Source organism: Lacerta agilis, chromosome 1, assembly GCF_009819535.1.
Source record: "Lacerta agilis isolate rLacAgi1 chromosome 1, rLacAgi1.pri, whole genome shotgun sequence".
Classification (NCBI taxonomy): Eukaryota; Metazoa; Chordata; class Lepidosauria; order Squamata; family Lacertidae; genus Lacerta; species Lacerta agilis.
Window position 1 is genome coordinate 3,498,690 of NC_046312.1, and position 25,334 is coordinate 3,524,023.

Genomic DNA, 25,334 nt, shown 5'->3' on the forward strand with positions numbered 1-25,334 from the left:
GATCATGGGTAGGCAAACTAAGGCCTGGGGGCCAGATCCGGCCCAATCGCCTTCTAAATCCGGCCTGTGGATGGTCTGGGAATCAGCGTGTTTTTACATGAGTAGAATGTGTCCTTTTATTTAATACGCATCTCTGGGTTATTTGTGGGGCAAAAGAATTCCTTCATATTTTTTTTCAAAATATAGTCCGGCCCCCCACAAGGTCTGAGGGACAGTGGACTGGCCCCCTGCTGAAAAAGTTTGCTGACCCCTGCGCTAGATGACCCCCAGGTCCCTTCTAACTCTATAATTCTAGGATTTTCTGGTCCTCTGGGCCATCAGACATAGCTCAGCCAACTGTCTGTCTCTACTCCCATGTGGATTCTTCTCCCTCAGCTTCCTGTGGTCCTCTCTGGCCTGCTCCCACCATTCCACCCTTCCCCTACCCTTTTCTTCTGATCTCCCCACGGTTCCCTTTCCCCCAGCAGGTTCTCTCAGCACCTAAACCATCCGTCACTCTTACCCGGCTCAGGAGATCGCCCTGCAGAAGCGTCTGCTGCAGTGCCCCCGGGGCCACTGTTTCCAGCTGCAGGACGTGGCAGAGCTCCGTCAGCTCCTCGTGCCCCAGGGAGCCATTGCCGGTGACGTCAAAGCTGTCAAAGAGCTCTTTGAGGCGGGCTTCAGACTGGTCCTGCTCAGCTTCATCCATCCCATAGCCCACTGCGCTCAACTGTCGAAGGGTGGGGGTGGGGGAGAGAGAGAAGAACACCACAAATAGTTAGTTGCTCTTGCAAGGACTCCAGAGATGTTGAAGACAATGCACTTCTCTCTCTCGCAACCATAGTTTTGTTGAGACGTAACACCAAACCATGGCTTGCCCTAACTGCAGTTTGTACACCCAGCCATCATTTGTGCTCCAGGTGCAGAAGCAGACTGCGGTTTCTGGGGTTTCCTCCTCCCCACTTTGCCCAGGAATTCCAGCAAACCATCCTCGACAGTGATCGTAGTTTGCTAGCTCGGATGAGACACCACCAAACAACAGGTTTGCAAACTGTGGTTTCCGATCCCAGAAATTGTCCTTGCAAACCCCAGACCCACATTATATCTGAACCATCTCATAGCCTCCAGAGGCAGTTTTAGCAGATATACATTTAGCCCTTCTAACTCCAGGATTCTACAGGTGAAACTCGAAAAATTAGAATATTGTGGAAAGGTTCATTTCTTTCAGTAATTCAACTTAAAAGGTGAAACTAATATGTGAGATAGACTCATGACATGCAAAGCGAGAGATGTCAAGCCTTTATTTGTTATAATTGTGACCATTATGGTGTACAGCTGATGAGAACCCCAAATTAACAATTTCAACTTTGGGGTTTTCATCAGCTGTGCGCCATAATCATCACAATTATCACAAGCAAAGGCTTGACATATCTCGCTTTGCATGTCATGAGTCTATCTCTTATTAAACTCCAGTAGCTAATGAAAACAATTGCTTACATAAATGGTTTTTTCCACGATATTCTAATTTTTTGAGTTTCACCTGTATAACAGCAGGTCCAGCTTTAATTGCCAGGCACCGACTCTGCCTCCATCTATTGCCAGGCTTATCTGAATTGCAGAAAGGCTGGCCTCCTCTGGCAAAGGGACCCCTCCACTGTGCAGTTCAGCTCCAGAAAAATAATAACCTTAATTGCCGACAACAAAACCTGAAATGTCTCTATGAAGAAATAATGCCCCCCAGCAGCTTCCAGATCAAACGTAAGCTCCAGGACAGCAGATAGCACACAGCCCAGTAAGAAATCTCTTATCTCTCCCTCGCTTCCAGCTTTCTTTCTGTGCACTCTCCCTCCCCTTCCTCTGTTCACCTCCTTTGAGCATTTCTCTAAACTACCTGTTGGAATAATGATGATGGGATCCTCAAAGGCCCAGGTTTTGCTTTCCATCCCAGGCTCAGTCTCCCCATATTCAACAAAGGATGCAAAGCTGATGGAAGTGTTCAAACTGGCTAGAAAGCAAAGCCAGTCTTACAGAGCATAGAAACTCCATCTCATCAGCACCACAGCCTTTTAATTTTATTCCCAAATGCTTTTTTTAAAATGTCTGCAATCATGAGAGTTAGGAACTTGTTTTACTGTAAACCGACTGCTGCTTCTCAGGTAAGCTACACCCTCTGTTGTGTACTGTGTGGTCCCTCCTCCTACCTGGCCAATCCCCCTGGCAACACCTCCCCAGGCGGGATTGGCGGCTGACTGGGGTAGGCACAGACCAAAGGTATCTTGCCAGGGAAGGTGGTGCCAGTCCGAACTGCCAGGTGCTGCTCTGGGATCTAAGGGGGCTGCGCACGACCACGCAAAATGTGCACCCCATTTGATGTGGGGAACGGTCATTACTGTAAACTTCTCAGGGTTCCAAGACACACAGCAAATGCATCATATAACTGCAGAGTTGGACCAGAGAGCTGGACCATCAAGAAGGCTGATCGCTGAAGAATTGATGCTTTTGAATTATGGTGCTGGAGGAGACTCTTGAGAGTCCCATGGACTGCAAAAAGATCAAACCTATCCATTCTTAAAGAAATCAGCCCTGAGTGCTCACTAGAAGGACAGATCCTGAAGTTGAGGCTCCAGTACTTTGGCCACCTCATGAGAAGAGAAGACTCCCTGGAAAAGACCCTGATGTTGGGAAAGATGGAGGGCACAAGGAGAAGGGGACGGCAGAGGATGAGATGGTGGGACAGTGTTCTCGAAGCTACTAACATGAGTTTGGCCAAACTGCAAGAGGCAGTGAAGGATAGGCGTGCCTGGTGTGCTCTGGTCCATGGGGTCACGAAGAGTCGGACAGGAATGAATGACTCAACAACAACAACAACAACAACAACAACAACAACAACAACTGCAGAGTTGGAAGGAAGACTGCAGCGGGGCGATATATTGACACAGTATCCAAAACTGGTTTGAAGAGAAAGTTGCTCTTGTGCTCAGGTCCCGCTTTCAGGCTTCCCCTTGGGCATCTGGTTGAGAGAAGAGGCTGCTAGACTGGATCAGCCCCAGGCTGCATCCAGCGGAGCTCTTCGCATGTTCTTAGAGCAGCGCATACATGCTCCTGTGATCTTGCTCAGCAAACGCACGCAGGGGCCACTGGGGAACAGATGCAAGCCAGCCTCTCGTGCCTCAGCGTAAACAGTCCCTTTGCTTACACCGCATCCATTCATCAAGGAGCAGCTCAAATTAGTTTCACTGCAGACAAATGGCCCAGGCGAGGTGCGAGGGAACCGCTCCCCAGAGCCCCACCAAATCCCTGGGAGCTTGAGGTAATGCTTTGTCAAACGGTATTAGGAAGGAGAAAAACAACCTGACTTGCAGAAGCAAACAAGCTCCGGGCAGTTTTAGAAAGACGCTTTTTAAAGAGACGAGACAGAGAAGCCAAACCTCACAACTGGCATTTGCACCAGAACTTTAGCTATTCCCATGAGCGTTTCAGTTCTGCAGAAATTGTGGCAGGACGGATTACCAGAGAGTAACTTTCCCCCCAGCACCAGGGTCCTATCTTCTTACTGGATCAGAAGCATGGTTTTCTCAAAAGCTGAAAGACGCTGATAATCTAAGAACATATCAAGGGCCCAGCTGTTCCAGGCTCTGTTACCCTATATATTTCCACATTTTCTTAAGTCAGTTGTCGGGGGGGGGGGGGAATGTATGGCAGGAACAGCCCTGTCTCCCTGGTGCAGAGATTGCCACCCACTCAGATCTGATAGAGGTGCAGATTCTTCTGATGGGTGGGTGGGTAGCTATTCTAGACAGCCCAAATCTGCACGCATGGAACTATGTATCTTTGCTATGAGAATGGTCACTGGTAGCCGAGTGTGCTTTTTCTTCCTTCTCCCTCCCACCTCTTTTGCCTTGTGTGTCATGTCTTCTTCGACTGCAAATATGAGGGCAGGGGCTGTCTTACTGCTGACTTCTGCAAGCCGCACCCTAGGAGTCCTTTGGGGCTAAAGGGTGAGGCACAGGTGCTTTGAACAATTAATAGGAACATGCTCACAGGGCTGCTTCCAAAAGTTACCCACTATCTGAAGAAGTGGCACTCTCCAGGGGCGTACACAGGATCAAAACTAGGGGGGGGGGGCAAGCTATGGTCGTTCAGGTTCAAAAACAAAAACAGCTTCAAAAAACAGAAAAACTTTCCCCCCCAAACAGAAAGCCCCAAATGGCTGAAAAACTCAGTTTCCCAGGATCCTCAGTCCTTGCAAAGGAACTACTCACCATGCAAGGGAACTCAGTTTCCCAAGCTCTCTTGCAACAATGAATCCTGGCAAATTCAGAAACTCTTCCTCTCTTGCCAGCATGATGTAGCGTGGATACAAAAAGCAGGCAGACGAGGAAGGATGAGAACCCAGGCTAAGACCATGGTCAGCCCTCGGATTCGCCCCCTGACACTGCCCAAGTCTCAGCCTGCATCCCCATTTGACCAAGCAGGGTGCAGGCTAGGATCCGGTCTCTGATAGGCACGCCAGCTCTTTGTCGGCATGAGGGAGGAGGAAACAGCCAACGCAACACACACACACACACACACACACACACACAGAGTGGCCAACTGTGCCTGGCAAGAGGGCAAGAGCTCAATTGTTATTGAGATTTTGGGAGGGGGAGAAAGACCAGCCGGTGAGCTTTTTTTCAGGAGAAGAGCTTTTTTTTCCTTTTAGGCTGCCGATAACCATTTAATTATTATTTTTTTGCTTCTAGGGGGGGCAGCTGCCCCCTGCCCCTCCTGGGTACGCCCATGGCACTCTCGCAGATACCACCTTCCAGTAGCACCTTAGAGACCAACAAAGTTTGTTCTTGGTATGAGCTTTCGTGTGCTACTGGAAGGATTTTTATTTTATTTTTATTTTGTTTTGACTACGGCAGACCAACACGGCTACCTACCTGTAACAGGTACCACCTAACAGGGTGGATTTGATTTAAATCAAACTGAATCATCAATTTAAATCAAACTGAATCATGATTTAAATCACTAGTCAGTAAGGCTCAGGGTGGATTTAAATTTTTAAAAATCCAATTTAAATAAAAAAAAATCCACCCTCAGCCTTACTGACTAGTGATTTAAATCATGATTTAAATCAAATCCACCCTGCCACCTAATAACCATTCTACATTTGCAAGAACTTGAGAGTAGCAGCAGGGAACTTTCTCCACCTGACCAGCTCCGACAAAAGCAGGAACAGCCCCCTCCTAACTACCAGCAGCTACTTGCATCAAGACATTCCTCGGATCTCAACAGGATGGCAAGTCCTTGGTGGCTGCCTTATCGCTGGTATAATCAGGGTATGCTCCAAAGGCTGGTCTGCATCTGCCTGGAAGGGAGACCTCCTCCTCCTGGAGTGGACATGACTGCTGCTTCGGGTTCCAGAATGGAAAAATGCAGGTTATACCTTTTACTGATTGCAACAGTTTATGTACCACTTAACCCCTTGGCCTCTAAGCAGTGCACAACAAGGGGGAAAGGATACAATAGAGAGAAAAACTGGCCAAAATTAACCATAAGATTGGGGGGTAGGGGGGAGCAAGCCTTGAAATGCATGCAGAAATAAAAACAGGTCTTCAGCGGATCAGGCCAATAGCCCATCCAGTCCACCATCCAGTTCTCATGCTCACCAACTAGATGGGAAACCCAGAAGCAGGATTTGAACACAAGACCTCTCTTCCCCTCCTGCGGTTCCCAGCAACTGGGATTCAAAAGCATCGCTGCCTCCAACTGTAGAGGGAGATTCTACCCATCCTGGCTGGTAGCCATGAATAGCCCTCTTAATAGGAGGGGGAGACTGTCTGATCTCACCTGGGAGGGGGCTTCAAGGTACCACTCAGAAGACGAGGAAAAGCACCCGGGAGGTTGAAGAGTAGTGGCGGCGGCGGCTGAAGCAGCCCCTGCAACCGACTTGCTTGCCTGTCTGCCTTGGCTTTCTCCAGACCCACAGGAAGGCGGCTGCTACTCTTGCTCTCCCAGGCTGCTGCCACCCCAGAGAGAGAGAGAGAGAGAGAGAGAAGCCCGAGCTCATCAGATGCAGAGCAGGCTCAGGAGAGAAAGGAGGGCAGAGGCGCCCTCCGTGTGGCCACCTTTGCATTCTGCTTCTGGGCATCTGCGTGGCCACAGATGGAAGGAAGATGCTGGGCCACATCTCTACTTGGGATGCCCGTGGTCCTGCAAAGGATGCTGGATTCCACCTCCCAGCAGCCCCAGCCAGGAGGACCAATGCTCCAGGAAGATGGAGGATGAGGTCCAGCAACCTCTGGAGTAAAGAGGGGAGCATCGGTCCATTTCAGATTCAGATTCTCTCTCTTTCTCATTCCACTCCACCGTAGGAGCCAACTCCTAGGGGCTGAAGTCCTTGTTGGAGATTCATTCCCCGTGTGCAGTCATGGGTTTGTTGTCTATCACATGACTGGGTGTGTGTTTTGATTCCACAGGAATGGGATGTGATGTAGACAGGATGTTTGTCTTACTGTGTTCCCTGAAGTGGGACTGTTGTCCTTTGTTCTTTCTCTTTGCTCGCTGATGACAGAGAGAGAGGGAGCTATGTTTCAGAGCTCCGTGTATGTTTATATGTACTGGTAAATAAAGTAGATTGGCCTACATGCCGAGTTGCTGAGGTCTGTTACGCAACTGTGCACACTCTGCGGATCCTTACATGTGCTGATGTTTCTTGGCATCAGTCGCTATGATGTTCAGGCTGAGGAATGCTTATGAAGCTCCCGAACGATTGCCCAGAAGGCAGGGAACATGCCAATCAAGCATGTGTCTCTGCCAAGGTCCTACTTGTGTGTAGGACGAATCCTGGCAGTCCTTTCAGCCCCCCCATCAAATATTTGAGGGGGCCGGGGGCTCCCCTAAGATGACGGGCATTGCCATTCAAATGGTTTGCGTGTGCCGTGTCTTGCGATCGATTATGCAGGGTGGGGCTTACCTGCCACCCATATTTTATTCAAGTTGGCGCCCCTGCCTCCCCCCCCAAAAAAAATCATAATGTCAGTTTATCAGTTTAGGGTGCTGTTTTCATAATATTGTCATGAAGGTTTATCAACATTTTATTGTAAATTTTCCCCAATTTTTTTTTATTTCAATTCAATTTTTTTTTATTTTGCATTTATAGCCCACCCTTCTCCTCCAAGGAGCTCAGGGTGTCCTGCATGGCATTGCCCCTCTTCATCTGAACCCCACAACAACCCTGGGAGGTAGGGAAAGCCTCCTTTGCACTGGGCACATGCAATAACTTTGCAGAAGAACACCATGGACAAATCATACCACAGGGAGGGGACGATGGGTATTCCTGCCCCCACGCTGCTGCCGGCTTCTTCCTCCAAACATGCTATTTTGCTTTATCCCTTTTAAATCCCAGATAATCTCTGGTTATCCACAAACAGGTAAAACGAGATAGAAGGACTTTCACCAGTGAGGAGGGAGCGTGGGAGGAAAACCGGCTCAGGATCAACATTTTTGGAAAGAAAAAGGGGAAAAAAGGAGGTGCATTTGTCAAAGTTAATTTTTTCTAAGCAACGCAGGAGTGCAAAGGGATATGATCCCCACTGCCTGTCTGGTACTGGTCTGTTACTCAACCAGGACTAGAGCCATGAAAAGCCTTCATTGGAACATAGTGCCCACTGTATTTTTGAACTAGGTGCCACACTATAGCTGCTTGCAGGCAGGGGGTCTCCATTGCCCCCCAGTAACCTAGGTGATGCCCCCTCCCTGCTTTTCTTCAAACCTCTCCTCAAGTACCCCTTCCCATTTCCCACAAAGCCTTTGGCACAATCCTCAAGCCACATTCCTTGCAAAAACTAACCCTGAAGGATGTGCAAACAAATGGCAATTCCTGCACTGCAATGGGCTGGACTCTATGACCCTTGGGGGCCCCTTCCAGCTCTACGGTTCTATGATTCTATGAACTATTGTTGTCCTATATACCTTCACCCCCATCTTCCTCCCCTCTCCCTTGCTGCATCAAAACTCAGACTGTAAGCGCCTCTGGGGCAGGGACCTATCTTGCGGTTTTTGCATCGTTCACATTAGGGATGCAGGAATCTGCCTTGTACAGAGTCAGGCCAAAGGTCTACTTAGCTCAGTTTACACAGACTGGCAGCGGCTCTCCAGGAAGTCGGACATGAATCATTCTCAACCACCCCTGGAGATGCAATGATGTAAGATGCCGGAAGAAATATGAACAACCTCAGATATGCTGATGACACAACCTTGATGGCAGAAAGTGAGGAGGAATTAAAGAACCTTTTAATGAGGGTGAAAAAGGAGAGCGCAAAATATGGTCTGAAGCTCAACATCAAATAAACTAAGATCATGTCCACTGGTCCCATCACCTCCTGGCAAATAGAAGGGGAAGAAATGGAGGCAGTGAGAGATTTCACTTTCTTGGGTTCCATGATCACTGCAGATGGTGACAGCAGTCATGAAACTAAAAGACACCTGCTTCTTGGGAGGAAAGCAATGACAAACCTAGACAGCATCTTAAAAAGCAGAGACATCACCTTGCTGACAAAGGTCCGTATAGTTAAAGCTATGGTTTTCCCAGTAGTAATGTATGGAAGTGAGAGCTGGACCACAAAGAAGGCTGATTGCCAAAAAATTGATGCTTTTGAATTCTGGTGCTGGAAGAGACTCTTGAGAGTCCCATGGACTGCAAGAAGATCAAACCCATCCATTCTGAAGGAAACCAGCCCCGAGTGCTCACTGGAAGGACAGGTCCTGAAGCTGAGGCTCCAGTGCTTTGGCCACCTCATGAGAAGAGAATCATAGAATCATAGAATCCTAGAGTTGGAAGAGACCACAAGGGCCATCCAGTCCAACCCCCTGCCAAGCAGGAAACACCATCAAAGCATTCCTGACAGATGGCTGTCAAGCCTCCGCTTCAAGACCTCCAAAGAAGGAGACTCCACCACACTCCTTGGCAGCAAATTCCACTGTCGGACAGCTCCCACTGTCTCCCTGGAAAAGTCCCTGACGTTGGGAAAGATGGAGGGCACAAGGAGAAGGGGACGACAGAGGACGAGATGGTTGGACAGTGTTCTCGAAGCTACCAACATGAGTCTGACCAAACTGCGGGAGGCAGTGGAAGACAGGAGTGCCTGGCGTGCTCTGGTCCATGGGGTCACGAAGAGTCAGACACGACTAAACAACAACAACAAGACCCTTAACACTAACAGGAAACTTCTGGATTTCAAGTAATGGAATAAATACTAGGACTCAGGTCATCCAGCTTTGCCTGAGCAACAAAGGATGGTCTTCTGCAGCTTAAGGCCTCATCCCAAGTCCCACCAATTTATCCAGCAAACCCTGGAATGGTGAATTTGTCTTATAAGGTTATTTACGAGTCATTCTCACCCAAATGTCCCCCCCCCCCGGTGATTTACAGTTTAAAAGATTTAACAGAGTATGTAGACCTCTGACTAAATGCAGGTTCCTCACTTTATTAGCCACTTCCTTCTGTGTGAATTTGGACAAGATCAGAAAGCTTCACTCAAGCTTAGTATAATGTCCTAACCAATTTGTAAGCTGGAATCCTAAACTATGGTTTGATATAGCTTTGCTAGTTTTGAGAAAGACATCCCTAGTTGTATTTAAGGATGATTTTGGGGGGGGGGGAGAGAGACAGTGATATCAGGAAAGAAATCATAGAATGGTATTGTTGGAAGGGGACCCAAAGGTCATCTACTCCAACCCCCTACAATGCAGGAATCGCAGCTAAAGAAACCCTGACAGAAGGCCATCCAACCTTTGTTCGAAAACCTCCAGTGAAGGAGAGGCTACCACCTTCCTAAAGAGTCTGTCCCACTGTTGCACAGCCCTTGCCCCAGAAAGCTCTTCCTAATGTCCTTTCTTGTCAATTGAATCTGTTGGTTTGGGTCCTAACCTCTGGAGCAGGAGAAAACAAACTTGCACCCTCTTCCATGGGGCAACCCTTGAGATATTGGAAGATGGCTATCATATCTCCTCTCAGTCTCCTCTTTCCCAGGGTAAACATACCCAAGCTCCTTCAACCATTCCTCATAAGGCTTGGTTTCCCTACCCTTGATCATCTTGGTCTCCCTCCTCTGCACACCTTAAAGTAAAGGTAAAGGGACCCCTGACCGTTAGGTCCAGTCGTGAACGACTCTGGCGTTGCAGCACTCATCTCACTTTACTGGCCGAGGGAGCCGGCGTACAGCTTCCGGGTTACGTGGCCAGCATGATTAAGCTGCTTCTGGCAAACCAGAGCAGCGCACGGAAAGGCCGTTTACCTTCCCGCCGGAGCGGTACCTATTTATCTACTTGCACTTTGATGTGCTTTCGAACTGCTAGGTTGGCAGGAGCAGGGACCGAGCAACAGGAGCTCACCCCATCGCGGGGATTCGAACCGCCGACCTTCTGATTGGCAAGCCCTAGGCTCTGTGGTTTAACCCACAGCGCCACCCTTGTCCCTTCTGCACACCTTACAACTTGACAATATCCTTCCTAAACTGTGACACCCAAAACTGGACACACGACTGCAGGTGTGGTCGGACCAAGGCAACATAGAGAAGTACTATCAAATCATAGAATTGTAGAGTTGGAAGTGACCCTTGTGGGTCATTCAGTCCAACCCCCTGCAATGCAGGAATCTCAGCTCAAGCATCAATGACAGATGGCCTTCCAAGCATCTTAAAAACCTCCAAGGAAGGGGAGTCCGCAGCCTCCCTTGAGCTGGACACGAGACTTCTGTTGACGCAGCCTGGAATTGCATTAGTAGTAGTAGTAGTAGTAATTACAACAATAATATAAACCACGTTTCGACATAGCTTTTGAAAAAACGCACCTAGGAGATTTGGAGGAGGTTGAGGAAGAGACGTCAAAGGGCCGGGGGGAAGGGAGGGGGCTCGAAATCACCAAAACAAAGGGCTGCGTTTCAATGTGGGCTTTTTCATCTCCCCTCCAGATGGCCGGGCAGCTGAGACCGCGGCTGGAATGCCTGGACTGCTTTGCCGTCTGCTCAATTGCTCCCCATCCAGAGATGCAATAATAGGCCAGGCGTGACCAGCCCTCGGCCACAGCTGGCAGAGCGGGGAGCAGCCGAGTTCGGCCAAATCTGCGCCAGGTGCTCTTGCACAGATCCGGTCCCTTTCAAGGCTTGCCCCTGCTGGCCTGCGCTGCTGGATCTTCAAAAGGAGAGTCACGGATATCTGGGAGCGAAGTTCGTCAGGACCTCCCAGACCCCGCTAACGCAGCGCCACTCCCCCTCCATCCATGCACAACCTGGGTGTCCGTGTCGTGACTTTAATTCTCCCCAAGTTGGTCTCTCTCTCTCTCTCTCTTTTAAGTTGGAACAGATGGCTCTGCAAGGAAAGCCTTGCAAGATCTGCTCGCTTGACCGTAAGGCCGGTGGCTATTTTAAGACCGCTGCTCACTCCCACGCTCCGGTGCAAAGGTATTAGGGAAACACCAGGTTTCTAGGAGACGGAAGAACGAGATGCGGCGCTTTGCTTCATTAAGAAAAGGGAGCAAACATATTCATAGAACTGGAGAGTTGGAAGGGACCAGTTTTCCAATCTGTTAAGGTCATCTTGAATCCTTATTCTGTCTTCTGCAGCACTGGCTACCTCTCCCAATTTGGTGTCATCAGCAAATTGGACAAGCATCCCCTCAATTCCTTCATCTGTCATTTATAAAGACGTTGAACAACAATGGGCCCAGGACAGAACCCTGTGGCACTCCACTTGTCGCTTTTTTCCAGGATGACGAGGAACCATTAATGGGTACTCTTTGGGTTTGGTCAGTCAACCAGCTACAAATCCACCTTACAGTTACCTCGTCCAACCCACATTTGAGCAGCTTCCTTGCAATAATTTCAAGGGGGACTTTGTCAAAAGCCCCAGTGAAATCAAGATACACTATGTCCACAGCATTCCCCTGATCCACCAAGCTTGTAGCTCTATCATGAGGCAGAGTTCAAGGACACACCTGAGCCAGGCGAAACACCCAACGCGTGAAGAGAGATGGGTGAGACATGTGGCCCAAGGAGAGCCTCATGGTCCAAGGCCTGGAAACGATGCCTTATGAGGAACGGCTTAGGGAGCAGGGTATGTTTAGCCTGGAGAAGAGAAGGTTAAGGGGTGATATGATAGCCATGTTCAAATATATAAAAGGATGTCATATAGAGGAGGGTGAAAGGTTGTTTTCTGCTGCTCCAGAGAAGCGGACACGGGGCAATGGATTTAAACCACAAGAAAGAAGATTCCACCTAAACATTAGGAAGAACTTCCTGACAGTAAGAGCTGTTGGACAGTGGAATTTGCTGCCAAGGAGTGTGGTGGAGTCTCCTTCTTTGGAGGTCTTTAAGCGGAGGCTTGACAGCAATCTGTCAGGAATGCTTTGATGGTGTTTCCTGCTTGGCAGGGGGTTGGACTGGATGGCCCTTGTAGTCTCTTCCAACTCTAGGATTCTAGGATTCCAACTCTAGGCCAAACCCCCCCCCCCCACAAGAAGACAGGTCAGGAAGCTCCTTCCCTCTCTTATAAACTCTGAATGGGGGCAGGGAGAATAGTTTTGATAGGTGAGAATGAAGTTTGTCTCCAGTCTTAACTTGAGAGGGGAAAGACGTAATAGGTGTCAGAAGTGTAATGAAACACACTGGTTGTGAAACACACCAAAATGTGCTGCAAATCTTGGTTTGCCAGTTGAAATACGCCAATTAAACTTCCTGATCTTGTCTGACTCCACCTGCTAACCATGAAACACGGAGGTGGGGGGGGGAGTGATGAACCTGCAGGCATGAGCTCCGATTCTTTTCCTTCTGTGTAAGAACAAGCATTGAAGAGACCTCCTAGCCCACTCACAGGTCCTTTTATAAGACTAGTGGTAACATTTGGCCCTGGAGAATATTAACCACTCTCAATTTTACCCGTGGACTGCCATCTGTCCAGATTTTAATTTGCTCCGAACTAATTTTAAGATGTATTTTAATTAATTGATTGCCTGTTTTTATGATGTTATGTTATTTGTATACTGCGTTAATTTTATGATGTTAGCGCTGCCCTGGCCGGGGTACAAATAAAAATTTATTATTATTTATTATTAGGCTATAGAGTCCAACGGAAATGACAATTAATATTCCAAGGCCTACACGATCTGTTAGGGTATCGTGTTAGGCGAGTTTTTAGATTGTAAATGATCTGACTCAGAATAAGGCAGCTTCCAACGGACATGTCGTCTTGCAGCAATAGAACTGCTAGCACATTTGCAAAGCTAAGCAGGGTCTGGCCTGGTTTCAAATTGGACGAGGGACCCTATGCGTTGCAGGGGGTTGGACTGGATGACCCTCTCGGGGTCCCTTCCAACTCTTACAGTTCTAGGACTCTTGCACCTTTTGTCCTCGGACTCAAAACAGGAAGATCTCCAGCTCCTCGTACAGGTGAGCTTAATGAGGCCTTCTAAGAATAATGGCATTAGCTCATCACAAATCAATCCTTTAGAGAGGAAGCTTGCAAACAAAACATGGTTATCGCAGGGGGTGGGAAGGGGAGGAGGAGGAGGAGAGGGACAGAGAGCTCAGGCCTACATGCTGGCTTTTGTTCAAGGGACTATCAGAGAGTTTCAAGGGTACACAACAGCACTGGCATTAGACACTTTCCTGGGCAAGAGCCCAGTTCATCCCATACATGGAACTGAGCTCAGGGGTGGTTGGGTGGGCATACATTCAGGTGAAGCAAGGAAAAAACAGCTCAATGTTTAGGGAAGTTTTTTTTTAATGACTGGTGTTTTAATGTATTTTTAATCTCCTGTTGGAAGCTGCCCAGAGTGGCTGGGGAGACCCAGCCAGATGGGCGGGGTATAAGTAACAAATTATTATTATTATTATTATTATTATTATTATTATTATTAATGAGGACTAGCTTCTGGAACACGACAGCCACCCGATCTCCTGCATTTTACTCAGACGGAAAATGGCACCCCACTTCCTAGATGATATGGGGAGTCTAACCTATAAAAAGCGTGATTCAGACTAGTGGTTTGCACATTCCACTATGGAAGACAATAAGCACAATAAAATGGAAAACCATTAACCGCACATTTATTCAAAATCCAATTGAGACTATGTAGTTTAATTAATTCAACAAAACTGATGTTGAGCTTGATCCAGCAACAGCAGCTATTACCCATAAGTGGCTATTTTGCGACGGCTCGCAATCGTAAATACAAACTTACATGATCAAAGGAAATAGTGATAAGAGCGGTAAAATGTTAAACACAAAGCAAGGAAAGCATTTCTAGTCTGGTCAGTCGTAAATAAGTGATCAAGGTGCTCAGAAGGGCTCGCCCCCAGCTGCCCCCTGGCCTCTTAGCGCCTCTCTAGGTAATCCCACCGCCCCCTCCCCAGGGAAGGTACCATCCACTTTGGGAACCAGTGTCCTAACCAGTTTCACCTGCTTGTTTCCAGGCCCCAGTTCACAGAACCATAGAACTGAAGTGTTGGAAGGGGTCCCGAGGGTCATCTAGCCCAACCCCCTGCAATGCAGGAATACGCAGGGATCAAACCTATAACCTTGGCATTATCAGCACCACGCTCCAACCAGCTGAGCTATCCAGGCTCCTGGTGCTGCTTTTATAGGAACACAGGAAGCTGCCTTTTGCAGCACTGAACCACTGCAGTCCCTCAAGCTCAGTATTGCCAACACTGACTGGCAGCAGCTCTCCAGGAGATATTCCCTACATGAAGATGCAATATTGGACTGACCTTCTTTATACCCAGCAAAGGCTGGACCACTGAGTTATGGCTCTTCCCCTTTCATCCTCTAGATCTAGAACATTAGGTTTGATGAGGCCCTAAGCCCTTTAGATGTCCAGCTATCCTTTGCCAACAACAAATTGTCGCTGTTTTTTTGTGTTGAATACATGCTATATGGTAATTTATAGAGCTAATAGGTATTTAAATCCATTTGCACATCACAAAATATGTATTTTATCAAAGTAATTGTTGAACTGAAATACAATTAAGAATATGTATATGGGGGGGGCAAGAGAGTGGGGCCCTAAGCTATAGCTTGTTTAGCTTATACGTAAATCCGGCACTGCCTGTGATCATCTGGGCTGCCCTCCTCTGCACACATTCCAGCTTGTGAACCTCCCACGCCAAAATATCTCCCTGCATGCGGAAAGCTAGAACACCAGGTCCTTCCCTGACTTGCTAGCTCTTCGCATGCAGGGGGATTATCACAAAGGGATGCTTCCACGCAAGCCACCCCGAAGATCAGAGGCGGTTCGGTCCCACGAGGAAGTCACCCCACCTTCGCTGAACTTGGAATAAATCCGTTCCGTCCTTCCAGCACTTCACAGCGGCTTGGCTTTCCCAAAGCCCACATCCCCAGACTACAAATTTAAACGTTATTTAATGAAGACTCTTTCTATGGGGTGCCCAGGCCATGCTGGGACTGAATGATGACTCTGGAAGGGAACAGCTCTTCAAAGGAACTGGAGCCCAGAGTGAAGACGACGGAGGGAGACAGCCTCATATTTCCCACCGCTCTCAATTACTTCCCAGGCTGCAGGTGTTAGGGATTGATTAATCGTCAAGTAGTCAGGCAATTAACAACCTCTTAATTGAGCAGTCGGGTGTCACCACATCAGAGCGGGGGAAGCAGAACTCTCAGGAAGCAGGTCTCAAGGTTGCAGCCTTTTGTGCTGATGGTGACAGGGAGGGGGGGGAACCCCAAATCACTTCCAGGGCTGGCTTGCAAATAGGTCTACTCTGAAGTCATTCATTCAGACAAGGCTCTGCCAACCTTCCAAGATACACATGCAAATGTCACACAGAATTAACAGCAGCAGTCAGCTCAGTAGCAGAGCATCTGTTTGACATTTAGAAACTCCTGGGTTCGATCCCTGGCTTCTCCAGGTACGGCTGGGAATGTCCCCATCTGAAACCTTGAAGAGCTGCTGCCAGTCAGGGTAGGTAACACTTAGCTATATGGACCCCTTATGGTCTGCCTATAAGAACCTAAGAAGAGCCTTCAGGATCAGGCCAGTGGCCCATCTAGTCCAGCATCCTGTTCTCACACTGGCCAACCAGATGCCTGTAGGAAACCAGGAAGCAGGATCCAACCACAAGAGCAACCCTCTCTTCCTGTGGCTTCCAGCAACTGGTATTCAGAAGCATCACTGCCTTCAAGTGAGGAGGCAGATCAGAGCCCCCACGGCAGCTTTAGAGGTTCATAGGCTCTGTGTTGGCCCATAGCACTCTGCCACTAGACAGTGGGCTAATGTCTAAACTTCTGCTGAAAACATTTCCATTCCACTAGGCCTATGCAGGCCATTGGGAGAACAAACCTTTCCACAATTGTTAACTGAATTTTAAAAATTTCTTTACGGTTTTTATGTTTTAATGCCGTAAACTGCTCATATATTTTATGGCACAGCAGCCTATAAATAAATTTCATATGCCCTACTAGGACATCGCTCAGTGGTTAGAGCATGTCCTTTGCCTGAAGAAGAGCCAGTGTGGTATAGTGGTTAAGAGCGGTAGAACTCATAATCCGGTGAACCGGGTTCGCATCCCCGTCCCTCCACATGCAGCTGCTGGGTGACCTTGGGCTAGTCACACTTCTCTGAAGTCTCTCAGCCCCACTCACCTCACAGAGTGTTTGTTGTGGGGGAGGAAGGGAAAGGAGATTGTTAGCCGCTTTGAGACTCCTTCAGGTAGTGAAAAGCAGGATATCAAATCCAAACTCCTCCTCCTCCTCCTCTTCTTCTTCTTCTTCTTCTTCTTCTTCTTCTCCTCAGGTTTGATCTACCTGGCATCTCCAAGAAGGTCTAAGAAGACCCCCTGCCTGATACCCTGGAGAGCCTCTGCCAGTCAGTGTAGGCAGTATTGAGCCAGATGGAGCCATGGTCTCACTTGGAATAAGGCAGCTCCCTAGGAGGAGGTCCCCTTGCTTCTTTTGGCATAGGACTCAGTTCAGGAAACCAAACACCTCCCACCGCCCACCCTCACCTGACTTGCAAAAGCTGCCACCCTTCTATGAACTGCCACACCTGTCCCTCAAGCAGCGGCTAAATCTGCAGATCCTGATTGCCTCTCCTGGGCTGTGAAAAGCTAACAGTTTTGACAGATCAAGCTGCTGTTAAAATCACAGGGGCTAGTTAGGCCAAGGTTTTTTATTATGATTATTCTGGTCAGCTGATAACCTTACATCCTTCCTACTCACATGGGAGGAAACAGCTGGGGGGGAGGGGGAGAGAGAACGAACTCCCAGCATCTCTAGGTAGGAATGGCTGGGGAGGGGGAATATCCTCTGTCCAAAACCTTGGAGACATGCTGCCAGTTAGTGTAGGCCAGGCATGTCCAACAGGTAGATCACAATCTACCGGAAGATCGTGGGGGTGTTCCAAGTAGATTGCGGGATCTCAAGGGTGCTCCTAATCGATCCCCCAGAAAAGCTCCACAACTCTGGGTCACCCTCCCCCCCCCAAAATCAACAATAGCAACCAAGCACAACATTTCAAAGTAGGAATCATAGCAGACCTTGTTTGTCCCACAGGCAGGACATTTAAACTTCCTTCCATTGGTGCTCAGATTTGAACTTAGCAGCACTGAAGATGCTCCTTGGTTCTTTTTGGAAACCTGTTCTATTACAACCAGATCCCACTTTTCCTCTGAGGCAGCGCTTCCCAAACTTGGACCTCCAGCTGTTGTCGGACTACAAATCCCATCATCCCTAGCTAGCAGGACCAGGGGTCAGGACTGATGGGAGCTGTAGTCCAAAGACAGCTGGAGACTCAAGTTTGGGAAGCCCTGCTCTAAGGAGCCCAGAGTGGTACCCGTAAGCTCTCCTCCCTTTTAACCTCACAAGGGGCAACTTGTATGGTAAGGGGTCAGTCCCAGAGGCTAAATTTCTGTGCACCGAGCGGCTCTTTAGAGCATAAGCTCCGGAGCCATAAACAAATAAAGACTAAGAGGTGGCGATCTTGACTTTGCCTCCCATCATTTTCCAGGAGGTGTCAATTTAATGGTCCGTGTGCCGAGCCTCTTGTCTCATAAATTGAATGCAGTGTGGAGCAGACAGAGGGGCAGAGGAGGCCCCTTGATGGGAGACCGGGAAACAAAAGGAAGAGGCACCCGTGACAACAGCCCATTGCTCTGCAGCCCACTCCAGCCCCTCTCTCTTCAAGGGGGACTGAGGAAGTCAGTCTTGCAGCCGGCAACTGCTCTCCTCCCCCAGTTCCAAGGGGGAGATTCCAGTTAAACACTGCTGAATTCAATGGGCAAGCGAGGTTTAGGATCCCAGCCTAAAACCCCTTTCACGTCGGCAAAGGGAATTTGTGAAGCAGGCTGGGCTCCTCCGAAGATTAGCCAAGGATAAAGTTGCATGGCGGGCGACAGAAATTTATGGTAACAGCCTCCAAACACAAGTGAGTGTCTTGAATATTTAAGGCACTCCAGCACATGCATTGTAACAGGGGGTCTTTCAACAACAAGCCCTCCCGCTAATAAGGAAGCGGGGGGGAGGGGAGAACGTGCCCATCGGTTTTTATTTTGCAAAAAGAGAAAGAAAATTAAAAACATGGGGCAATAACTCGCCGAATCTCCTGCTTGAAGGCCCCATAAAGGCTCCCTGTCCCTGAATTGTGAAGGTGAGCATCAAGCTTGATGGGGGGGGGAGAGGGAGCAGCCGGGGGGGGGGGGGCGTTCATACTAAACAGCAAGCCTGCCTGTTCCGCAAGCTCCACTTTTGTCCAGGGATAGCAATTACGTAATTGGCGAGCTCGCCACCGTGTACTTTCTGAAAAATCTTTTGTTCGGCAGCCTATCAGCACAGAAGAGATGGGCAAAACACTGACCATCTAATTAGGAAGCTGCAATTACATCTGCTTCAAGTTGCAACCTTTTAAAAATTTAGTTTGTGAAGGAAGGCGGGGTGCCAGAAAGGAAAAAAACAAAAACAAATTCACACCAATACACATTTCTGCAACTCCTCTTGGCAGCTCCAGCTCCAGGCAGTTAAAACTAAAATAAATCGCAGTAGCTCAAACTCTGGGGGGACCACCAGGCAAAAGGCGGCAGACCTTAATAGCCGGGACCTTTGGTGCTGTCCCTCCTCACCTCAGCTCTTGGAAGCAAGTGCCTTCCCTGACCACTTCTAAACCTGGGAGGACTTCAAGTCCCCCCCGTCCGTCCGTCCCCCCGTGCATCTTTCTGAACTGCCAGACAACAGATGACGCTCCCTCCCAACTTACTTAAAGCGAGAGCTTTTGGGAGAAGCATCCCAGATTCTCCTGCCTGTCTGAAACCCCCTCCTCAGCAACAGGATCCGCCAGTTTTCAGGAATCCTGCGCTGCCTCTCTAAGCCTGCGCATGCAAACAAACGCCGGGCGCTACTAAACTTTTTTTCTGCAAAAACCAGACCCAAAACTAAAGCAGGCTTTGCAAGGGGACTGGATTTCCCGGTCTCAGCTACTCTCTCTCTCAGCCGCGGCTTCTTTTTCTGCCGTTCCCCCGACTCCTCTCTGCCTTCAAGGCCGAGGGGCGAGCAGCCTTTGGCTCGCCAAGAAACAATGAAGCCGGCGAGGACCCCCCCCCCCACCTCCTCCATTGTCCAAGGCGAGTGAAAGGCAGGCGGGGGAGAGGGAGCGCGTGAAAGGGAAAGTGGGAGGCAGCTTCGGCCGGCGGCAGGTGCTCGGAAGCCATCCTTGGGGGAGGAGGGGGGGGCGGATGCAGAAAGAAGGCTGGAGAAAGCGAGAGTCCGCCGCTACGGAAAGTGGCCCCGGCCGGCACAGGCTCCCAGCCCCGGAGGAGCCCCCCCATTCCCGGGGAGAGCGAGAGGCTCCCTCCGGCCAGAGTTTCTCGCAAGGGATGGTGGCGGTGACCCCAACTGACCTGGCCCGAGGGGGCTGCAAAGGAAGACCAGCCACGCCACCCACCAGACAGACAGACAGACAGACAGCAACTCACCTGCCCAGGGAACAGCACGGCACGGCACGGCACGGAATGGCTAGCCACCCTCTTTTTCCTCCTTCTCGCCGCCGCCGCTTTCTACAATCCTGCAAGCAAAGCCCCCCAAAAGCGGCTTTTGTTAGCAACCCCAGATGCTCTCGGGGGTCGTCGTCGGTGGTGGTGGGGGGGGGAAGAGCACGCGCGGCATTTGCATCGCGGAGGGGCCGCCCCTCCCCGCCTCCAGCCCCGCCTCCAGCCCCTCCCCCTCGGAACGACTTCCCCCTCCCCAAACACACGCACAGCCGCCCCCACCTCCCATTTATGTCTAGTAATATTTATGGAACGTGTATACCGCCCTTCCTCCGAAGATCGCAGGGCGGCTCACGACGTGAGAACGCGAATGACCCGGAGTGCGTTCCTCCCTCTCTGTCTACTGCATCAGACTATGCCCATCTCTGGAAAGCCCCCCGCCCGCCCCCCACCTGCAACCATCCCCAACCCACAACAACAGCTTCCTCCACGGTGAAGCCCCCCCTCCCCTCTCCGGCTCCCAGAGCGTCTCGGCATCTCCGGAACGCACCCCTGCTTTGCCAATGCCTCCCCAGCGCAGCCCCCCTCCCCGAACCCCGCTATTCTGCAAGCAAGCAGCCTCCCCACCCCCGTACAGCTGCCACAGCTCTGCATGCACGACAGCAAGAGCCCCCCCTCTCTCCAAATGTCCCCGCCCCACTTTCCCTTAAAGACAAGACAGGCTTTTTTGGGGGGGGTCCACCTGCTTCAAAAGAGCCCCGCCAGCCCTAGCGACCCCCGCCCGCTTTGCGCCCCGTTTCTGCCCCCCCCCTGCCCACCAGCCCCCTCTAGCGGCCAGGCAGCGCAGCGCAGCGATCCGGAGCCGGCCTTACCTGCGTCAGGGACCCGGGCGGCTCCTTCGCGCCGGCCGCGAGAGCATCGCTTGCCCGGCGGCTTAGCTGGGCCGCCGCCTCCGCCGCTGCTGTTCCCCCGCCATGGCCGAAGCCGAGCAACGGCGCAGCGAGAAGGAGGCGGAGCGCCAGGAGCAGTAGCAGGCCGGGAAGGGGCGAGAGAGGGGCGGGCGGATGCGCTGGGCCCGCCCGGCAGGAGGAGGAGGAGGAGAGCCCGGCCGGAGACCTCCCCTCGACCCCGGAGCCGGCAGACGAGCGGGCGGGCCCTGCTGTCAGCCAGAGGGAGGCAGCGGCCTCAGGCGGCCGCTTGGAGAGGGTCCTACCTCTGCCGCCTTGAAATGTGGACCGATTGAATTCTATATTTTTAGGGTGGCGGGGGGGGGGGGGAATAGGTCGGTTACTGTTTTAGGGTTTTTCCCCCAAATATTTTTTTTATTGATTTTGTCAAAATGCAACGGTAACAAACGAATAAAACAAAAGAAAAAACAATACACACACAACGTGAACTACAACAAAAATATAAACAAAAACAAAAAACACTTAAATCTTATTATATCTATCATTTTTTCTTATCCTTGTAGGTTGACTTCCTCCTGTCCTCTCTTCCTGCGTTCCTCTTCATCCTGGAGAGAAGTGACTAGTGGGGTGCCACAGGGTTCTGTCTTGGGCCCAGTCTTCTTCAACATCTTCATCAATGATTTGGATGATGGGCTTGAGGGCATCCTGATCAAGTTTGCAGATGACACCCAATTGGGAGGGGTGGCTAATACCCCTGAGGACAGGATCACACTTCAAAATGACCTTAACAGATTAGACAACTGGGCCAAAGCAAACAAGATGAATTTTAACAGGGATAAATGTAAAGTACTACACTTGGGCAAAAAAAATGAAAGGCACAAATACAGGATGGGTGACACCTGGCTTGAGAGCAGTACATGTGAAAAGGATCTAGGAGTCTTGGTAGACCACAAACTTGACATGAGTCAACAGTGTGATGCAGCAGCTAAAAAAGCCAATGCAATTCTGGGCTGCATCAATAGGAGTATAGCATCTAGATCAAGGGAAGGAATAGTACCACTGTATTGCGCTCTGGTCAGACTCACCTGGAATACTTTGTCCACTTCTGGGCACCACAGTTCAAGAAGGATACTAACAAGCTGGAACGTGTCCAGAAGAGGGCAACCAAAATGGTCAAAGGCCTGGAAACGATGCCTTATGAGGAACGGCTTAGGGAGCTGGGTATGTTTAGCCTGGAGAAGAGAAGGTTAAGGGGTGATATGATAGCCATGTTCAAATATATAAAAAGATGTTATATAGAGGAGGGGGAAAGGTTGTTTTCTGCTCCAGAGAAGCGGACACGGAGCAATGGATTCAAACTACAAGAAAGAAGATTCCACCTAAACATTAGGAAGAACTTCCTGACAGTGAGAGCTGTTCGACAGTGGAATTTGCTACCAAGGAGTGTGGTGGAGTCTCCTTCTTTGGAGGTCTTTAAGCAGAGGCTTGACAGCCATCTGTCAGGAATGCTTTGATGGTGTTTCCTGCTTGGCAGGGGGTTGGACTGGATGGCCCTTGTGGTCTCTTCCAACTCTATGATTCTATGATTCTATGAATTTCTTTACATTGTTATAAACATCGTTATTAATTAATCATATCCTCTATACTTGTCTAATATCCTTATCTAATCAAACAATTCTTTATCTTAAAGCTATTTTCTAAATCTGCATCCTAACTTATCTTTCAGCTTTCTTCTAATCTTTAATCTTACAATAATTTTTTTAGTTACAGGTGGGTAGCCGTGTTGGTCTGCCATAGTCGAAACAAAATAGAAAATTCTTTCCAGTAGCACCTTAGTGACCAACTGAGTTTGTTCTTGGTATGAGCTTTCGTGTGCATGCACACTTCTTCAGATACACTGAAACAGAAGTCACCAGATCCTAAAATATAGTGAGGGAGTGGGGAGGGTTATTACTAGAAAGAATATGTCTGTCTGTACCTGTGCCAGTTTCTTGGTGAGGTTGATGGACTTCCATTTCATGCGGCTCAATGTGGTGCCTTCCATAGTTCCAGTTGCAGGTGGGTAGCCGTGTTGGTCTGCCATAGTCGAAACAAAATAGAAAATTCTTTCCAGTAGCACCTTAGAGAGATTTTTTTAATACAGTTTAAATTTCTTCCAAACTTCTTCCACTGCATCGTCCCTCTGGTCACCTAGTTTCCCAGTCAGTTCAGCGAGCTCTACTGTTTTAGGTTTGGTTTAATCAGTGCTTTTTAATTAATATTTAGTTATTAAAAATGCAAATTCATTAAGTAAAAAGCATATCTCTAGTTTTCTGAGGGGCATGCCTACCCAGGCAGGCGATTTGAAACATGGAGCTTTCTTTTTTAAAAATAGTAGTAGTAGTAGTAGTAGTAGTAATAATAATAATAATAATAATAATAGAATCAAAGAGTTGGAAGGGACCCCAAAGACCATCTAGTCCAACCCCCCTGCAATAATGGAATATGCAACTGTCATATATATATATATATATATATATATATATATATATATATATATATATATAAGAGAAGAAGAACCTGCTGGATCTGGCTAGTTCAACTTCCTGCTCCCACAGCGGCCAACCAGATACTTGTGGGAATGTTTTATATATAAATATAATAATCAGATGGGGATCGAACCTGCAACCTTGGCATTCATTATCAGCACCATGCTCTAACCAACTGAGCTACCTGCTGCTTTTATTTTACATTTTGAGGCGAGGGAAGAATTATCTTAGGGTTGGTTTTGGTTTTTTTTTGCAGCCTTTATTTGATCAGTATTTTAATATTTATTTATTTAAATATTTATGTACCACTATTAAAACAAAATCAGAGTGGTTTACACAGCCATTGTACGCACAGTCACCCTAACCCATAAAAACCATATTAGAAAGTATAAATTGACTTTTAGAGAGCCCGTGTGGTGCAGAAGTAAGAGTGTCAGGCTAGGGCTTGGGAGACCAGAGTTCAAATCCTCACTCAGCCGCAAAGCTCTCACTGGGTGACCTTGGGTGCCAGCCAGACACTCACCCTCAGCCTAACATACCTCCTCCTTCTTGTTGTTTTTAACATATTTTTTATTAAAGGTTTTCCTCATTCACAAAAGCACGTGCATTGTCTCTTTCTTCAGGTTGTGCTTTCTACCGATCAGTTACATTTGTTGTGAGACATTGGCGTTATACGCATATAGGGTTGGGAAGAAAAGGGGGGGGAAGAGGAATTTACTTAGGGAATGTGTGGGATTTTTGTGTCGGTGTGTGATGGAACCCTTGTATTTCTCTAAGGGCCCTCACACTTTTAAACGCTTCCCCAGACCGTTTCTCTCCCTAGGTTTCACCGACGACTAAAATGAATCCTAAAGTGTTAATATGGGAGATGTTTTCGGGGTACCTCAGTGCTCCACGTTCAAAAACCTCTTGCCACCTTGGGATCTCCCGCCCCGGGTTCCCAAACTACTGCAGCTTGCCTTCCCTTTTGGCAACTGCGTGGCACCTTTGGCTTCACTGCCCAGCCCTGTGTATGACAGGAGAATAAACCACCCGTTCCCCCTTTCATAGGAAAACTTTGTTCTCTCCCCTTATGTCACACCTCTTTAGGCACTGATGCACTGCCAGAGTCAACGAACGTTGAAACACAAATAAGTTTATTGAGGTAACTTAAATAACATGAAATCGAAAATTCTTTCTAGTAGCACCTTAGAGACCAACTGAGTTTGTTCCTGGTATGAGCTTTCGTGTGCATGCACACGAAAGCTCATACCAGGAACAAACTCAGTTGGTCTCTAAGGTGCTACTAGAAAGAATTTTCGATTTTGTTTTGACTATTGCAGACCAACACGGCTACCCACCTGTAACTTAAATAACATGGATGTTCAGGATTAATGCGGTTACAATTCTTCTTTTCATGTACGTTAGCTTTGTTACAACATAGCAAGGATAAAAACCTTTCCTTCCCTTCCCAAAGCCTAACCTCTCACGAGCTCTCTCCAACCCGCTCACCCTCTAACCCTCTAACCCTGACCAACTGCCCAACTGCCATTCTCCCCTTTTAAAAGGTCGAAAAGCCCCGCCTCTTGCGAGTGAGCTGCCAGTCACCTAGAGTGGGTGTTAACTCTTTATGCGCTGGGCACCTGACCATACCCAGATTCAGGACTGATCCGTTACACGGTGTCACTTGGGTAGGTTCTCTTTCTATTCACTTGTTATGTTTCCTTGGGGGTGAGAGAGGTTGGGGGTGGGCATGGGGGTGGTTGGTTGCCTTTGCTTGGCTGCAGTGGGATTTCTTTGTGCGTGTGTGAGAGGGGAGGTTTATTGGGTTAAGTTAGCCATAATGAATCGTATGCGGTTGATGGGTTCATGTTGTCGTCTTGTATGTGATAAAGGGGAGCCATACTGGAGTGAAGGCATCCTCTTCTATTTCTCTCCCTGTCCGTTTCAGTCTGTTGGTTAGCT

The 25,334-nt window shown here is 48.8% G+C and overlaps 1 protein-coding gene across 5 annotated transcripts in view; it reads right to left on the reverse strand.

Annotated features, from left to right (window-relative positions):
* The window catches only part of NIN (ninein), a 115,275-nt gene extending 95,271 nt beyond the window's left edge, over positions 1-20,004 (reverse strand). For 3 of the 5 annotated variants that reach the window (XM_033161506.1, XM_033161413.1, XM_033161592.1), the window contains exon 1: positions 503-688. In XM_033161506.1, the coding sequence (XP_033017397.1) occupies positions 503-688 (186 nt within the window). Of the gene's footprint in view, positions 1-502; positions 710-19,942 lie in introns of those variants that run through there. The other 2 variants (XM_033161352.1, XM_033161680.1) reach the window with 1 other exon arrangement.
* Positions 20,005-25,334: the final 5,330 nt, after the last annotated feature.